This window comes from Dryas octopetala, chromosome 1 (assembly GCF_963921425.1).
Source record: "Dryas octopetala chromosome 1, drDryOcto1.1, whole genome shotgun sequence".
NCBI classification, from domain to species: Eukaryota; Viridiplantae; Streptophyta; class Magnoliopsida; order Rosales; family Rosaceae; genus Dryas; species Dryas octopetala.
The window spans coordinates 31,449,767-31,468,634 of NC_141366.1; the positions used below are offsets into that span (position 1 = coordinate 31,449,767).

The 18,868-nt window shown below is 34.7% G+C and overlaps 1 protein-coding gene across 2 annotated transcripts; it reads right to left on the reverse strand.

Moving 5' to 3' along the window:
• Nucleotides 1-1,162: 1,162 nt before the first annotated feature.
• Nucleotides 1,163-8,483, reverse strand: LOC147299766 (disease resistance RPP13-like protein 4). 2 transcript variants are annotated; one of them, XM_086233794.1, is made up of 5 exons: nucleotides 8,287-8,483; nucleotides 8,103-8,180; nucleotides 7,316-7,446; nucleotides 2,361-4,168; nucleotides 1,163-2,268 (listed from the first exon to the last, which is right to left on the reverse strand). In XM_086233794.1, the coding sequence occupies exons 4-5, from the start codon at nucleotides 4,144-4,146 to the stop codon at nucleotides 1,454-1,456; spliced, it is 2,601 nt and encodes an 866-aa protein (XP_086089920.1). In that variant the 5' UTR covers nucleotides 4,147-4,168; nucleotides 7,316-7,446; nucleotides 8,103-8,180; nucleotides 8,287-8,483; the 3' UTR covers nucleotides 1,163-1,453. The 2 variants fall into 2 exon arrangements, with proteins under 2 accessions (XP_086089920.1, XP_086090557.1); XM_086234431.1 differs by lacking the exon at nucleotides 7,316-7,446.
• Between the last annotated feature and the right edge of the window lie 10,385 nt (nucleotides 8,484-18,868).

Consider the following 18,868-nt stretch of genomic DNA (forward strand, 5'->3'; position numbering starts at 1 on the left):
ACATGAAACCTATTATATAACTTGATTTTTTCAATGTTTTTTATCAATGTAGTAGATAATATGTTAAATAAACATATGGTAAAGTTTCATTCAAAATTTCAGTATTTTGATAGTAATTTCCGGCGTTTCCGTCGAATTTTTGTCGAAATTTAAAAATCTTCGAAATTTCCGTCAAAATTTCCATCAAAATTTCCATCAAAATTTCTTCGAAACCCGAAATTTTATTTCTTGCTTATCCTATGGGTGAAAAAATAAAATTTAAATTTCTATCCCAATCAGAAGTTAACGAATTACATGCATTTCAAAAATCATTAGTCTAATTAGTCAGGAGAATAAACAAAAGTTATTTAAAAGAAGAAATCAAATTCAAACGAATTGAAGATCAATTAACTAGTACAATTCTTCAACAAAAGATTAATAATTTTGAAGCATCCTAGACTAAAGATTGTTCATACAAATATTAAATCGTCAGGCTAAGATATTAGATTTTGGATTGGCAAGTGTTTATATTGAGGAGAATGAAGTTATGGCCATCAAAAATAAAGTTTCGCAGTAAGTAATAAGTATACCGCTCTAAACTTTCTAAACAGTATTTGGCCAAAAACATACTTTCTAATTAAACAGTTCTTTGTTATGCAATTAAAAAAAAAAAGGTTCTAAACGGCTTTATTTTGAAAGATCAGAGGTGCGCACAATGGAACACATCACATACTCCTTCTCTGCTTCATCTTGTTTTCACCATAAGTTAGCTCTTGAATCCATTCAATATGCAAGGGAAAAGAAGTAACTATTAAATAGATTATGCTTACAAATTATTTTTTGTTGACACAGATCGAGGATATATGGCGCCTAGAGTATGTTCAAGGAAACGTAACGAGTTAAACTGATGTTTACAGTTTTGGGTGATCTGCCAAACTCAATTCACCCAAGTTGATGTAGCTGCTCAACCCCTTTTGAGCATAACAGAGTGATGGCAAATATTCCTATCAATATCAAATTAAGGCTAGAGGTCACCATGGACCATGTAGATCCTTTTCCAACTTTTGATTTACCTTTAATGGTCATGGCTGACCTCATGCACATGAGCTTTTATATTATAAAAAACATTCTAATCTATTACCTATGAGTTCTATTCCAATGGCCTTGCATAGAAGTAGAACAATGTACAACCACGGACATATATTATTATTTGTATCTCACACCTTTGAATTATACAGAACTATATCAATCAGAAGCTAAATATTGCATCACAATCCAAAAACAAAACAAATAAAAATGAAAGAAATTGCATCCAAGGAATTATTTAACAGCACCAAAATATACATAACACAAAGTTCAAAGCCTAGAAATTAAATAGACATACAATACTTTTCAACTCACCAATGATCAAAGGCTTCCATGGAGATAGTGATTTTCTGGCTTTCATTGATCGCTACCACGATCAAGCGTGCTTCTATTTTCTCCAAACCCCTGTCTCGCGAACAGTGTGGGGAATATTTTTCAATTCGGAACAATTGCGAATCTCCATGTAGCGTAGTGCAGGCATAAGCATCATGTCGTGCCAGTCTTCCTCTAACATATTTAACAACTTCAAACACAAACCCTCAATACTCCAAGTGCAGTGAGAAAGGATCAGTTTGACAATGTTGCAATTCTCAACACAAAGATAATGCAATCTACGAAGCTTTGTAGAAGTAAACCAATTGGGCATTGTTTTAGAATAGTAATTCCTAAGATACAGCTCCTCTAGATTTGGAGGCAGCCCACCTAACATTTCCAAAGTTTCTTTTTTCTTGCATTCATCAGCATCAATTGCTAGAACCTTGAGGTTCGTGAGACTTGTTAGGATGCCCATTTCAATATTTTTGGAGACTTGACCGGTACCAGTAGCATCACTTATTATAATTCGAAGAACTCTAAGCTGCTTCAGTTTTCCAAGCTCAAGAAGGGCACAAGTTCTTGTTTTAGCCTTACTCACCATCCTGAATCCCGAGAGTTCTTGAAGATTAGAGAGCCTCCCTAGTCCCTTAGGTAGGTACTCCAGGCTGGGACATGTTCCAAGGTCTAAGACAATAAGCCTCTTCAAACTTGTGATTGATTGATGTATTTTGACTAAATTGTGGCATCCGTTCAATACCAAAAGTTGGAGGTTAAGGAGTTTTTCAATTGAAGATGGCACTTCTCGAAGGTTCAGAATTCTACTTAGGTTTAGACATGCTAGGCGTTTTAGACAACTGATCCAGCGGAAGAGATCGTCTACACAAATTTCTGTTCAACAAATTATATAAATATATTGAATTTGAAGTAAATAGCGTTGTATATATTAAGAATGAGAGAGAGCTAGAGAGGAAGATAAATACCTGAAGAGGCGGTGGCGCTATCTTCAACATCTAACTTAGAGTAAGACAAGTCCAACACCCTCAAGGATTGCAGCAATTCAAAATTCTTGCAGAAGTTAATTGGAGAGCTTGACATGAGGAACAAGACCCTCAACCTTGGATTGGTTTTGATCATCGATGGCTTATCATCATGATAAGCCTCAGTCTCCATTTCATGATCAGTGAAACATAACCACCTTGAATCTTCTCTCTGTATCTGTATGCCTTGTGGATTGAAGCTGCAAAATGCCTCCTCCTCCGCAATCTTGATAATCAATTGTCGGACCATATCATGTATCTTGCACTTGTAGACTCTGCCATCATAGCCTCGCCGCTCCACAACTTCCACAAGGCATCTGTTGACAAGTTCTGACAAACATTCATAGCCCAACTCTATTGCTGTCTTGGAGCCATACTTGGGATTATTCTGGATGATGCCCTCTGCAATCCACCAGTAAATTAGCTGCTCTGCGGGTATCTCAAAGTCTTCGGGATAAATGGAGACACACAATAGGCATTGCTTTAGACGGGTGTTTGGAAGTTCATCATAGCTCAATTGCAGAGAACACATAACTGATTCAAATTCGGTTTTTCCTTCAATTGTCATTTCATGAAATCTTTCTGAAGTTTTCCTCCACTCAAAAAGAGAATTATTCTTCTTTGCCAATAGCCCTCCAATTGTCTTGATTGCGAGTGGAAGTCCACCACATTTCTTCAAGATTTTATTTGCTTCATCTTGAAGCTCCTTATTCTGGCATTTTCCCTTGGTTATTTTAAATGCATATTCACTGAATAAACACCAACTGTCCTGTTTATTCAGAGGACGGGGCTGGTGAATTTTTGAGCTTTCAAGAACCATTTGTTTTGCAACCTCTTCATCCCTAGTAGTAATTATGATGCAGCTCGTCTTACCAACTTTTTTTGGTAGCTTGTCACAAAGGTCATTCCACCAAGACCATAATTCAACGTCACGCCACACATCGTCCATGACAATAAGATAGTTTTCATCTTCAAGTACTTGTTTAAGACTGCTCAACATGTGATGAATATCAGATTCCAAGACAGTTTTTCCTGCTCCTTCCAGCATGCGCTTCATAATCCGCTTACGATTGAAATTCTGTGAAACACACACCCAAATCATCTTGTCGAATTTACGAACCACATCTTCATCTTGAAAGATTTTCTGAGCAATGGTGGTTTTGCCCAATCCCCCCATCCCCACAATGCCAAAACAGTCAAGTTCCCCCTTGGTACTCCCATGTATCCACTCTTTTAACTCTTTTATTTCTTTTTCCAATCCATACGTCACAGATGGCCCGCAATCCTGTGACTTAAATTCCATATCTTCAGCGCCATGGCTTCCACCTACAGATTCTCTTGGCTTCAAATGTTGGTCCAAGGTTCTCTCTATCTTCTCCATTTCAGAATTAATTTTTGTCAACTTCTTGCTCATCCGACGCCAGAAAAATGGATCATGAAGCAACGATAAGCACCAATTTCTCCTGTATTCATCTCTAACCAGACAATCAGTCAATACATTGTCAGCTTCATAAATCACTTCCCTTAGTTGACTCAAGGCTACCCGGATCCTTTCATATTCACGCTTAAGAGTCTCTGTGTCGGCAAGTAAGGCTTTCATAGTGTCAAGCCCTTTCTTCATCTGCTCAAACTGACTTCTAAAATTCATGGCAAATTCTGCTTCGTTCGCTATAGTCGTACATATTTGATCTGTTACGACCTGAATCATGATATCTACTAGCGTCCCCATGCCCACGTTGTTTGTATTGTATCTGTCACGTTTCATAAAAAAAAAAAAAAAAAAAGGATAAAATAGTAAACACCAACAACCACCAATAAAAATATCATTTCTTAAATAAACCCAAAAAAAAAAAATTGCACTAAGCAGTTACTGATTATTCATTTATAGTATTTTCTTAAGAATCATCTTTTATACAGTTAATTAATATTTTAAAGGTTCATTTTTAGTGCCAATGATGATTTGATTTAGTGAATTCACTAGTTGATTAATAAAAAGAAAAAATTGATCATGTATAGCTTTCATTGTATAATTAACCCTATTAATTTACATTTTATCAAATAGGTTGACGCACTGTAAAAAGTGAATACTAAAACATGCTTTAAGGGCCGATTCAATTTTCAATTCTGTTTTATTTTCAAATAGTGCAATTAAGGTTTTATTTTCAATTTTGTTTAAATGGTTAGTAAACAAAAATCTAGTATTTTCAATTCTGTTTTTTTAACTATTAATTAGAAACAATCAAGGAAATAAAGTGAAAAAGATCGATAAAGCATAGATAAGGCCGTCTATAATGGTGATCCCTAAATACCCAATACCCAAATCAATTTTGTATATCAAAAAGTGTAAAAATATAAATTTTGGGGATCACCAACACAATGGTGTTGAGGCCCAAATATAGGGATATTAATATTTAACTCATTTATTTGTTGGTGGGCCAGCCATTTAATTTGGTTTTGGGTATAGTCTATACCCACAATTGGGAATAGCTTTTGGGTCTCAAAAAATTAACTATGAAGATCACATTCTGGCTGGATTATATCCAATTTATATCCAAAAAATGGGTTTGGGGATCAGATTCAGACTGCATTGTAGAAGGCCTAACATGACTACCCTAGATTAAAAAAATAAAATCTGACTATCAAAGATATATAATTTTTAAATACACCAAACACATGTGTCTTTCAAATTCTGCATTTAGAATCGTACACCAACATCAATAATTCCAAGCATCACCATCATCAACAAAACAAATTTACGGAAAAATAAAATAGAGTTCAAATCCATTGCCATAGCAAGGGTTCTGTAAATTAATAAAATAAAAAATAAAAAACAAGGGTACGTATTGGGGGAGAGCTTTGAGCAAAAGGAAAACCGCAGTTGCAACAGCTAGTCCCCCAAAAAAAGCAAATAAAAAGGAAAATAATCCATAATTCAATAAGCTAGTGAAACACCAACCAAAGTTCTCAGGGTGGGTAAAGAAATAGATGAACATTCTTCCAATTTTGAAAAGAAAAACAAAATAGTGGCTTGTGCAAGACATGTAGTAAAGGATAATGACAACATTTGTAGAGAGTCAGAGGAGAAAGGTCACCAAATGAAGCTAAAAGGTTGAAAAATATTGAGGGAGGAAGAAATAGATGAAGCTAAAAAATTCTAGAGGACAATTTGGTATTGAGTTAATAAAAAGAGGTTAAAGAATTAAAAGACAATGAGAGAAGTATGATTACTGTTTTGGAGTGCCAATAAGGCATCCCATAGTTTAAAAAGCTATTGAGTAACCACAGTCTTTGAAGAAAAAAAAAAAAAAAAAAAAAAACTACAGTCTTTGTCAGACGATAAAAGATAAATAATTGAAGTTTTTAGATTTCATCCAAAGGTGATTGAGTATATAGATCTTAGATCTCTATGCTGAGCGGATGAACATTTCTGTTTGTGCATATATATATATATATATATATTATGATCTTAATTATAGATAATTCCAAAAATCCCCTTGAAAACTTATTATTTTCTAACTTAAACCCATGTCTTTTTTTGCTCAAGGATTAACCCCTTCAACTAGCCGGCAACTCATCCATTTTCCATATTTAAATTTCCCAGTCAGCATTTTACAAATTTAAGATTCTGTTAATGACTCTTTTGCCCTTTCCTCATGTCTGGCGGTGTTATGTACGTAGTGTTTGACTTTAACTTTTTTTAACAGCTGTTTTGCTCCATCAATTTTGGGTCCTTTAATACTCGTTAGTCAATTCCTTTATGCGTTGGACTGATTTCAAGCATGAAAATCTCCTGTTTTGCTTCCTCCAAATCCCTTCTCATTGGCCTTTCCATAGTTGATTGTTTTGGATTTTTATATATATATCATCCAATTTTATAATTAAACCAAATTTGAAGTATATAAAGAACCTACACTGATTTTCTAATTAACAAAGCACCTACAACCATATTTGAAATAAGTTAGGAACCTACAATGTCAAAGTACCTACCTACATCCACTTGAAAAAAGCACCTATATCCAAATTTGAAATAAGGAACCTAAAACAATTTGAAATAAAGAACTAAACAAATTGTAGGTTCTAAATATATATATATATATATATACAAAAATGCTCTAGAGCTAACAAGTTAGTAAAATAATATGATGCTAACCACTTTTTTGGGCCCACTATACAATATAATCTCATAATCCAAACCGTTCATATTTTAAGTCTTCATTCAAGATCAACCTTGCAAAAAATCAACCAAATCAGAAATCATTTAGTCATTTGATTATTATTACAATCATTTCATGTTTTATTGAAAAACTTATGTTCATCCATTTACATGAGCACAATTAGCTTGCTAATAGTTGACTAAATGATTTCTAATTTTGTTGATTTTTCGCAAAAATGATCTTTGAATGAGAATCTAAAAAATACATGGTTTTTATTATGAAATTATATTGTGTAGTAGGCTAAAAATGATAGTTAATGTCGTATTATCTTACTAACTAGTTAGTTCTAGAACGCTCATCTATATATATATTTATATTTATATTTATATAGCCAAAAATGATTGATGAAGTCAAACATTTAACCAACTCAAAAAGTGAATGAACCCAGCCTCAACACGACTGCTGTAGGTACTAAGGACTAAAGGATAGCTAATGGGTCCTAAATCAAAAGTTTTAAAAATCATACATATCAATTTAGGAAAATTAAACCTCGAACAACTAATAGGCGCCAAAAAAAATACAAAGAACCAGAAATAAAATAATTATTAAAAACACATAAACAGATGAATATAATAAGGACTGTAAGTCATATAGTTGTTGTCATCAAGTTTATGAAAACCACACCAAACATTATAGTTGATTCAAAGCCAAGTATCACAAACCAATGATTATGGTGCTGCATACCTGAGATATATTACTTAATTTTTTGGTGCTCCTGTGAATTCGAATCTTCAACTGTGATTATGGTGCATCAAGTTTGTGGTTGACAGTAACGTTGAACTTCCCAAATCACCTACACTGCCCGTTTGTAATGCCTAAACGAAAATAATCACGGCACCTGATTATCATTCTTAATAAGACCTTTAAGACATAGAGTAAATGCTCTGTTAATTAATAATGTCATAGAGAGAGGTTTACTTTCAGACACTAATAAATGAATCCCTAAATTTATGGGATCTGATTGAGAGGGAAAACTATAGTATGCAACGTAAAATTGGAAAATGGCACAATTGGTAAATAATGAAACTCTGATGTCTAATTGATATCCTATGTGGACTAGATTTTTAAATTTGGGTTTTATCTATTAAAAAAATATGGATGGTGTTAGACTTTATAAAATATAAATCAAACGGGTTAAAATCCAAATCACCCTGTTAATTATTAGAAGGATTTTATGAGAATCGCATTATTAATCGAATGTTTGCAGATGGACCTGATGGACTTCAAATCCTGAAAAGGATCGAAGGAAATTAATATATCTAATATATTTGTGAATCAGAGTCATATCTACCGGATGACCTAAAATAACATGTTTATAAAACAAATCAGAATATTTGTTCATAGCAAACTTATAATATTTGGTCATCTGGGAACGATCCATATATGTTATATCTAGAGGTTCGAGTTATATATATATATATATATATATATATATATACATCCACTGAAATGCTTGTGATGAGTAGCTTACCGAAAATTAGAAAAGAGATTATGGTCGAAATGGCAGTCTCATGATCAAGCCCCCCTTTCTCTCCAACATGGCATCTCCCTTGAAGAAAAAAAGGGTAAAAAGTTACCAAACATGCGGAAAGAGATGTAGAGAGAGACGGCCAGGCTATAAATGAAACCAGTAAAATGAGAAAAGAGAGAAATACCCTGTTAGCTGGGAAAAATGGAGAAGGTGATGAATGTTTTTGTAAAAGCTGTTCTGCATACAACTGATGACTATATATGATTGATCATCAATATTTAAAAAGAACTTGTACGTCTTGGTCGGTGTGATCTTTCATGGAAAGAACAACCTAAATGGTTCTCTGATATTTCAGCTTAATTATGAGCACAGTATATGGCAGGTGATGGTGACACTAGTGCTGGTTGTGAATGATAAACTAATTCAACCACACTCATACGTGTATACATACGGAAGAATGTCCACACTTTTTGTTTTTGGGAAAATTTTTGCAAAAAGCCTCAACTTTTATCTTTTATTTTGATCTATTGAAGATGCGACATTCAAAGTATTTCAATTAATGTGTCATAATCGATGTTTAAAATTGGTTATGTGACCAATTTGTGAGGGCAAAAGCATCTTTTTAATATATCACTATTAAAAAATAGTAAAATAAAGAACAAATTACAATTTAGTACCTCAACTTTACATGTTGTTTCAACTTAGTACCCCAACTTTGAAAACTTGTAAAAAATTGAATAAAAAAATTTCTTAAAATTTCATAAAATAAAAAAAATTCATAAAATAAAAAATCTTTTCCCCTTTCCCCAGCCATTCCCCACGCAGAACCACCCCCGACCCACCCAACCCTTCCCCTCCCCTCCCCTCCTCTCCTCTCCTCTCCTCCTACCCCACCCAGCCACCACTACCCCACCCATCCCCTCCCCAGCCCAGCCCTCCCCCACCCAGCCAACCCGCCCCTACCCAGCCAGCCCCCTCCCCAGCCCGCCCGCACCCCTCACCCCAAGCCCAACGCCGTCGCACCCTCCACCCCCAGCCCTCGTTGCACCCCCTCCCTCAAGCCCCAGCCCCGTCGCACCCCCCAGCCCCAGCCCTTCCCCTCCCCTTCCCGCCCCCACCCAACCTCAGTGCCACCCCGCACACTCCATTCCCCAACCCAGTGCCGACCCACCCCCTCCCCCTGACCCAAGCCCAACCCACCTCCTCCCTATCACCCAGCCCCGACCCACCTCCCTCCCCCCCACCCAGCCCCCCTGCCCAACCAAGCCCCGCCCTACCCGGCGCGCCCCGCCCTGCCCTGCCCTGCCCTGCCCCGCCCTGCCCCAGGCAGCCCCTCTTTCTCTACGCGCTGTCGCAACCCTTCCCCTACACCGGCCTCTCCTCTGCCACATCTCTCTCTTCCTCTCTTTCTTTCTTTCTTTCTTTCTCTCTCTCTCTCTCTCTCTCTCTCTCTCTCACTCCTCATCTTTCTCACTCAACGTCGACACACCGCCAATTGCTCAATACCCAGAGATGAACCGCCTCCGATTGCTCAATAGATTTGCGCAACCTCAGCCACGGCATCAGCGAGCAGAGCAGTCCAGTTGGGGGGAGAAGGTTGACAACGCGAAGGGATGGGTCGCCGGAGTTTAGGGCTTGCCAGTGCCCATCTCCCTCCTTTTTTTTTTTTTTTAGAAGTTTTAATTTTTTTATTCAAAATTTTTTAAAAATATTATTATTTTTTAAATTTAAGGAAAAAATGAAAATACCCCTGCCACGTCAGCAGATATCGGTTTATTTGACAAAAAAATAACGGATGTACTATTTTAATACAAAATAAAAGTTGAGGTACTTTTTTGCAAGTTTTCAAAATTGGGGTACTAAGTTAAAATAACATGTAAAGTTGAGATACTAAATTGTAATTTGCTCTAAAATAAATTTAAAGAATTGAAAAAAAAAAAAAAATTAGGATTAAATACCTAATTCTAATAATCTTTTAGAAAAGCAGTAAGACCCAATAGTTTTTTAGATGAGCTACTAACTTTCATAAAACCTTTTAGATTAGGTACCAAAACTACTTTTCAGCATGACATGTTTCTTTTGGGCTTCTTTTATTTTCCTTTTTTGTCCTTGGCCCATATATGGCTTCATTTCAGCTGCTAATCATATATGAGCGTGGAAATTAACAAATGAATCCCTAAACCCATATCTTGGCAATCTGCATCAATTTCGTCTAGTTTCTCAACAATTCTTTCAATTTCTGGTAATATGCTTAAGTTTCTTTAAATTTCTTAGCCAATTATAGTTATTTTTCCAATTCCTGCAAATTTTCTCGTTATCCAAACAACACTCCAAGACAAATCTGTATTAATCCTCTCTCTCTCTCTCTTTCTCTCTCTCTCTCTCTCTCTCTCTCTCTCTCTCTCTCTCTCTCTCTCTCTTTATCTCTCTCTCACTCCAAGGTTTTGGTGTTGGTGTGGAGGAGATCGTCAGATTGGGGAATTGGTGTTGGTTTGGTAATCTTGATCTTGAGTTTGATCTAAATGTTTTGTTCATATACTGCGATTTGAATTTGTTTTGTTTTTTCTTTTATTAATTTTCTTAGGGTTTGATCTTTGGATTTTGTTCTCTTTGAGTAATTTGTGTGTTTCTGTTTCAAGTTTTGTATATTGTTTAATTTTGGAGTTTAGGTTTGGCTATGTTTTTGCTTTTTAATTCTTGTTTTGTATTTGATTTGATTTTTATTTCTCTTTATGTTTGTGATTGTTCTATTGTTGTGGTTTCTGCATTAGAGCTTTAAATTTTTTGTGGAGCTCAGTCACAGCTTCTATTCATGATTTTAGGCATTACTAGAAGTGTGATTTTAGCAACTACATAATTACCTAATGTTAATGTTAGGTGATGATCATTATTCAAAGGGCCTAAAGGTGATCATGGCTGAATTTCTTTAATTGGTATAATTTTGGTTATGATTTTGTTTCCCTTGATACAATTTTTAGGAAATTTGTATGATCCTATACAATTGTACATATTGCAGAGATGTTTGTAAGTTTGTGAATTAGGAATTGGTTTTTGTTTGTAAGTAACTACACAAATGGAATTAACCACACAACTCTTAGTTTGGGATATAGCTTATAAGATGAATTTCAGGTTGTTTCTGTTTGATAGTCACATGTTAAATTTCCTTCTTAAAGTGTATATATTTAATGTATTTGTTAATGCAAATCCCCTGTTTATGTTAGTTTTCATGCTAAACATCAAGGTGTTTTATGTTAAATTTATTTTTCTGAATCTCAGTCACAACTTTAAATTTTGTTAATTGGTTGTTATACGAGTTTTGTGGATGGTTTATGTGCACTTTCTATAGTTTTCATGTTGGAGTTTAGGACATTAGAGTCTATCTTTTCAGAACCTAAACTTATCTCTTTCAATTCAGTCACACTTTAGATTTAGTTATGACTGTAGGACAGTCACAATTTCAGATGCAGTTGTGACTACCAAACAGTCACAACTAAATTGTGACAATCACAATTAATTTTTTATTATTTTTCGGTGTTTTGTATTAATCCGTTTGATTTTTTATTTTTTCTATTTGAATCCTTTGTGTGTGAATTGGAAGCCAAATGCATGACTCTTTATGCATATGTAGTTGCAAATTTCTTAAAAAAACTTTCTCTCTTATTGTAGTAGTCCTTCTAATGATTTTGTTTTTGTTTAATTTAGGGATATAAGGTTGGGTTATGATGTTGGTTAATGGTACCAAGCACTCGGCAGTGACTTTTTTTATAACAACTGAGCTCTTCTTCCAGCACTCGACTCTAGTTCCTCCGTCTATTTGAAGGGTACATAAAAAAAAAAAAATAGGTTGAAGTTGTCTTTAAGAATAGGCTGCCTTTCTACCTTAAAGTTAGTCACAACTAAATCTAAAGTTGTGACGAAACAGTCACAACTTAGATTTAAGATGGTATCTTCTAAATAGAAGCAAAGATAGATATGAATTTCAAATTATTTCTGTTTAACAGTCACATGTTTAATTTCCTCCTTAAGAGGGTATATGTTTAATGCAAATTTCCTTTTTATGTTAGCTTTTATGTTAATTAAACATGTAGAAATTTTATGTTAAACTTATTTTTTTATGAATACCATTCACAACTTCAAATTTTGTTAATTGGTTGTTATATGAATTTTGACGGTGCTTTAGGTGCATTGTCTTTAGTTTTCATGTTAGAGTTTAGGGATTTTTTAGTTATGAATATCATTTGATCACAACTAAATCAGTCATACTTTAGATTTAGTTGTAAGATAGTCATATCTTAAATCAGTCACAATTAAATCTAAAGACAATCACAACTTAATTGTGATAGTCACAACTTTAAATTAGTTGTGACTAATTGGATTAATTATTATTTTTTTTTAAATATACAATAGTATAGTATAAATTAGGTTAAAGCAATACTTTTACATAGTAGTTAACTTACTGTAATGGTGAGAGATATTTTATTCCTCTTGAATGAGAGGGGTTCGAATCCCCTCCATGTTAAATGTTAATTTAATTTTTTGTGTAATGAGTAGAGCTTGGCCGGAGGTCAACCGGAAGATGGTGGCCGGTGGTCGGCCGGAAGACGGTGGCCGGTGGTCGGAGGTATGCCAGAGGACGGTCGCTGGAGGTCGACTGGAAGACGGTGGCCGATGGTCGGCCGGAAGACGATGGCCGGAGGTATGCCAGAGGACGGTGGCCGGAGGTCGGCCAGAAAACAGTGGCCGGACCATTCATGTTGTTGATGAGGGAAGGGTAGATTTGTACTTTTCACAATGGCATAACAAGTAAATATAGAATTGTTGAAGGCTTTTTAATTTCAATAAGATTTGACTATTCAACTAGTATCTAATCTAAAATTGTATTTAATTTTAGTACCTAAACCAAAAAATTATTAAAGTTTAGTAGTTAAAATCAATGAACCTAAAAAAAAAATAGTAAAATAAATTTAAAGAATTGTAATTAATGCAGGATTTTTTATTATTTGAGTCTTAAGTAAATTAGGATTTTATTTTTCTATATAAACCCTAATTTAAGATGGTAATAATTGGATTTTTTTTGTTGACTATTATTGATGGAATAGTGATGATTTCTCTCTTTATCTATATTATTTTTCTTATAGTTTAGGGAATAATAAGACAAATAGAAGTTTTGTTCTAACCATCGTATTTTTCGAATTTAATCATTCGATCCCATCGGTGCTTTGGATGAGAATAAAAGAGGTGAAGAGGAAGGATTGATTGATATGAAGGTGGGGATGGAATGCCACATTTACTCTTGAAATTGACAAAACATGTTCAAAATTTGGCAACTATTTTGTGACATTTTATTTCGAAACAAATTTTAATTTAAGAACAAAAGTAGAAGACGGACAATAGTTCAGAATTATTGCTGCAATTAACCCACAAAAGAGAAAAGGGATAAAATTTGTCTTGGTTGGATACCAGATAAGAAGAGCACAAAGGTAAAAGCATAGACAAGTGAAAGATTCAAAGGCAGTTGGATGTGATTGTATGGGGTCACTCTATCTATACCTCATGATTTGAATCTGTGATTAGCATATTGGCCAAAAAAAAAAAAAAGAATCTGTGATTAGCATTTTTTTTTTTTTCTCTGTTGGGCCATGGGTCCCCAAGGCACCGAAAAAATATTCGAAGTCACGTTATTAACGTGCTACCGGTGGGACTGGGGATATTGTCGTTTTTTTTTTTTTTGTTCGGAGCCTTTTTGCGAGCTTCTGTTCAAATAAATAATAACGGTGTGGTCATTGCTGACGTGTATCCGACAGGATAGAATTACGTAAGGCTCTGTCAGTTTTAAACTTGAATTGTAATTTGTTCGTCACTATAGATTATTATCAGATAGCTAAATTAATTGTGCCTGTTTTTTTTTGGCCATAAATTTATAGGTTTGGTTAACTTTTATCCAAGTTCTTTGATTGACTTAATCTTAAATAAAAGTGTTATGCTACCGAAACTTTTCACCCACATGTACTTCTCAAGAGGCTATTTTTATATGCCGCAAAGCTATTGTAAACATTACTTGACCAAAAAATAAATGGCCAAATACACAATCGATCATGTGCTTGCTCTACCTAGATGTTACTCGATCTTATAATCTAAAATTTTTTAATCATATCTTCATGGTTAAAAGTCTTATTAATCTTGGTATAATTTTATAATTCAGTCTAATTTATATAAAAAATATGCATGTGAGTCACGTGGAAGGTAAAATCTCATATTACAATTCAAAAAAAAAAAAAAAAAAATCAAATTACAACTACACCTCTCAGGTTTGAGAGATTTCACAACTTGCACCCTATGATTTCAATTTTTTCAATTTAGTATCTAACGTTTTGATTTACTTACAATTCACTAATGTAGTTTGTTTGACTATCTAATCTGACGTTAATTGATGACGTGATAGTTGCGGGTCCCACATTTTGTTGTCTTATAATTCAGCAGTTTGATATGGATTTTTTGTTTTTGAACGTCCTCCCAAAATCCATATATATCAAACTTGATGTACTGAAAATACGCATGCAGAGAGGTTATTCGGTCTTACAAGTTGGAAAAAATGTATGTGGGATCTGCAACTATCAAATCATTAATTAACATATAATTAGACAGTAAAAAGTATGGTAGTAGTGAATTATAGATAAAGCAAAACGTTAAGTATTAAATTGAAAAAATTTAAACTACAGGGTGTAAGTTGTGAAACACTCCAAACTTTAAGGATGTAAATTGTAATTTGCTAAAAAAATCTCATATTACAAGCGAAATGGTCAATTGATTAAGTGAAATAGCAAGTTTACCCTCCTAAATGAGAAACATTATAGGGTATAACTGATATACCATCACGTAGTATAACCAATCCAACGTGTAAGGTTATTATTAGATGATGTGTTTATATTAGTATGATATAGTATTAATAACATCCACTCATATTATAACACATAAACTGGTTATACCTTGTAGCAAGTTATCGGTTATACAAAATAATTTTTCCCTAAATAAAGCGTGCATGACGAAAATTAGCTTAAATTATAAAAGTAAATCAAGATTAATAACATTTTTTACAGTAATATTGAAAATAGTGCAAATTACGAGGAATATTTGGCGAAAATAATTCCTTGGAAACATTAAAGCCTACAATTTTATTTTTAAAAAAGAAACGGAATATGCATTATCTACCAAAGCATAACACTTAATTTCGAAAAAAAAAAAAAAAAACATTAAGCCTAAAAAGTATAGCAATTTTAGGGGTGGGTCGGTGTCGGTAACCGAACCACCAGCCACATACCGTCGACCGACCGACTAGGGTCGAAATGGGCAAAACACCAACCGCTGCCGCCGCGGACTCTGTCGGTGAACCGACTGTCGGTGAAACCGCAAGTGACGGTCGGATCGGTTCGAAATAAATCCAAACCGACCAGCTTTCTGTTTGGGTGTGGCTGTGCGATGGTTGCAGGACTTGCAGGTTGAAGAAGAAGAAGAAGAAGAAGCTGCGGCGGCATCTGAGGTTGTCCATCGCGGTGACGGCATCTGAGGTCGTCCATCGCAGCGGCGAGGTTGCAGCAGTCGAAGAAGAAAGGTCATCCATCGCGGCGGCGAGGTTGCAGGTTGAAGAAGAAGAAGAAGTTGCTGCGCGCCAGAAACTAGGAGAGGAGAAAAAGAGAAACCAGGAGAGGAGAAGAAGAAGAAGACTGCTTGCTACCAGAAACCAAGAGAGAAGAAGAAAATGAAGAAGGGTCGGTCGGTGCGGTTTACTGACGGTGTGGGGGTTTAGAAGCCGCCTCCGTCTCCGCCTCCTGTCGGATCGGTTAGAAAACCGCAACCAATGCGTCGACTCTCGTCGGAGCAGTTGCTGGGCGGATCGGTCGCGTTGATTTTCGGGTGCGGTTCGGTTATAGCGGTATTCCGACCCACCCCTAAGCAATTTTGGGGCCTAACAACAAAAGAAAACAGAAACAGCCTAAAAGCACTAAGAAGATGCCGTTCCACCACCAATAAAGTGTCTTTTATGCCATCCTATCAAAAAAGAAGTGTCTATTTTTTTGGCCAATACAAAAAAGTGTCTTCTACTAATTGATATCGGGAATAAAGTGAGATCGACTTTTTTCTCTGTAATCCACTAAGTGAGATGACTTTGATTCATTGATTTTTTTTTACTAAAAATAGTGTCCTCCACCACTATTACATAAAGTGGCTTTTTTTTAATTTTTTTTTAATCAAGGCATACCTAAAGTGGCTTTATCAATTACATTCAATTATCGAGCAGTAGGAGCAAGCATAATGCAAGAAGCAGTTGGCAATTTTATTAAAACATTGCTGAGCAATCAGCACCCTTGCCAAACATGTGGTGCTAAAAATTCAGAAAAAAACAAAACAAAAATAGAAAAGTGTGATTAACTCTATCATTTTTGGAAATTTTTTTACAAAGATGATATTTAAAGTGTGGCCTGAAAAATGAAAAGTTTAGATTATGAGATTACATAGTGTAGCAAGCCCAAAAGAGTGGTTAGCTTTGTATTAATTTGCTAACTAGTTAACTTAAGAGCATTCTTGCATGTATATATATATATATATATACGTACGCCCCTTCCATTGTTGGATCTCATAAATAATTTTATTTGTAGGATCTCTTATAGGGTTTACTCCATATAGTATTGATCTGTACTGTATATTTTTTAGGTCTCTATTCAAAAATCATCCTTACAAAAAATTAGTCAAATCATAAATCATTTATCTATCTAACTTTGATCAAACAATTAGGCGAACCAAATATTTTCGATAAAACTGTTTCTTTGTTTGATCAAAGTTAGATAGACAAATGAATTCTAATCTAGCTAAATTTTTGCAAGGGTGATATATGAATAGAAGCCTAAAAAATAGACGTTCGGATTATTGAAAAATTACATGGAGTAGGCCCATCCGTCCTATCCCACATTTAACACTAAATGTGGGATTCCACACTTGAAGCTCCTTGTGTATATATTCATAGATCATTCTTGCAAAAATTTAGCCAAATCAGAAATTATTTGTCTATCTAACTTTGATCAAATAAATAGACGGTTTTATCGAAAATATTTGATTCGTCTAATTGTTTCATCAAAGTTAGATAGACAAATGATTTCTAATTTGTTAAACTTTTGCAAAGATAATCTATGAATAGAGGTTTAAAAAATAGACGGTTCGGATTGTTGAAAAACTACATGAAGTGGGCCCATCCGCCCCATCCCATTTAACACTAAATATGGGATCTCACACCTGAAGGGGCCTGTATATATATATATAGATATAACTCATCAGGTGCACACCAACGAACATGTGCACCATATGCCAAGCCCTCGGTGGCTTTGCTGAGTGCTCGACAGAGTTTTTTTTAACATAACCCATTTTTTGCACTTGGATGGGCCTATATATATATATATATATATATATATATATATATATATATAAGAAAGCTACTAGTGAATTTTGGACCCTATATATATATATATATTCAATCAGGTGCGCATCAACGAACATGCGAACGTGCCACTGAGTGCTCGGTGAAGTGTTTTTATAACAGGTGAGCGCTACTAGTGTATAGAATGAGCTTGGTAGAGACGTTATGTTAGGGTTTAATTTTGTCTAAAATCTCAGAGCTAAACCATAACATAAACGCCGACAAACTAGTGTTTAGTGCTCGGTGCTGCAAAATTTTACACTGCTGAGCGCTCGGTGTTACACGTTCGCACCTAAATGGGCCTGATGTGTATATATATATATATATATATAAGAGTGCTCTAAAGCTAAAAAATATAATATTCATATTATAAAATTACATCGTGTAGTGGGCTCAAAAGAGTGTTTATCTTCATATTAACTTTTTAATGAGTTAACTTTAGAGAACTCTTATATATGTGTATATATTTATATATATACAGGTATCTTCCATTGAAGGATCCATCAATTAAATTTATTTAATGGATCCCTAATGGGGCCTACTCTATATATTTTTTCAAATATCTGAACCCTCTATTTTCTAGGTTTCTATTCCAAGATCATTATTGCAAAAAATTAGACAAATGTTCAAGATTTCGATCATTAAAATACAATGTGGAGTGCGCTCCACAAGAGATCCCTATTTACCCTTAAATGAGGGATCTTTCAATAGAAATGACAACATGTATATATACAAAAATGCTCTAAAGCTAACTAGTTAGCAAGTTAATACGAATCTAATTTTCATTATAGGCCCACCACATGATGTAATTTCATAATCTGAACCGTTCATTTTTTAGGTTATATTTAAAAGATTATCTTTGTAAAAAATATCTAAAATCGGAAGTCATTTATTCATTTGATTATAATAACAACCATTCATATGCATTTATCGAAAATCGTGTTCATCTATTTAGTCTATTGTAATGATGATATTTGATGTGGGGTCTTAAAAATGAACGATTTAGAATATGAGAATAGTCATGTGGTAGGCCCCAAAAGATGATTAACTTCATATTAACTTGCTAACTAATTAGATTTAGAGCGCTCATATAGATATATAGATTTTCTTTAGGACAGATGCATCCTTATTTTTTTTGCTCGATATCCGATGCCAAATGCTCAGCAATGGCAGAAGGCTCAGCACTGTTTCCTCCACTGATTTTTTAGGTTTTCCCTGACAGGTTCACCCCATACCCTTTAAGGATGTAGGATCTATGAGGCTTGTAAAGGTTGCACATTAGGTTTTAACTTGAGATTAT

Bases quoted from the DNA above. Each gene is read 5' to 3' on its own strand.
- LOC147299766 (XM_086234431.1), bottom strand. From the start codon at position 4,146: ATGGGGACGCTAGTAGATATCATGATTCAGGTCGTAACAGATCAAATA. The intron at 2,269-2,360 runs GTATTTATCTTC...TTTGTTGAACAG, and splicing joins TAGCGCCACCGCCTCTTCAG to AAATTTGTGTAGACGATCTC.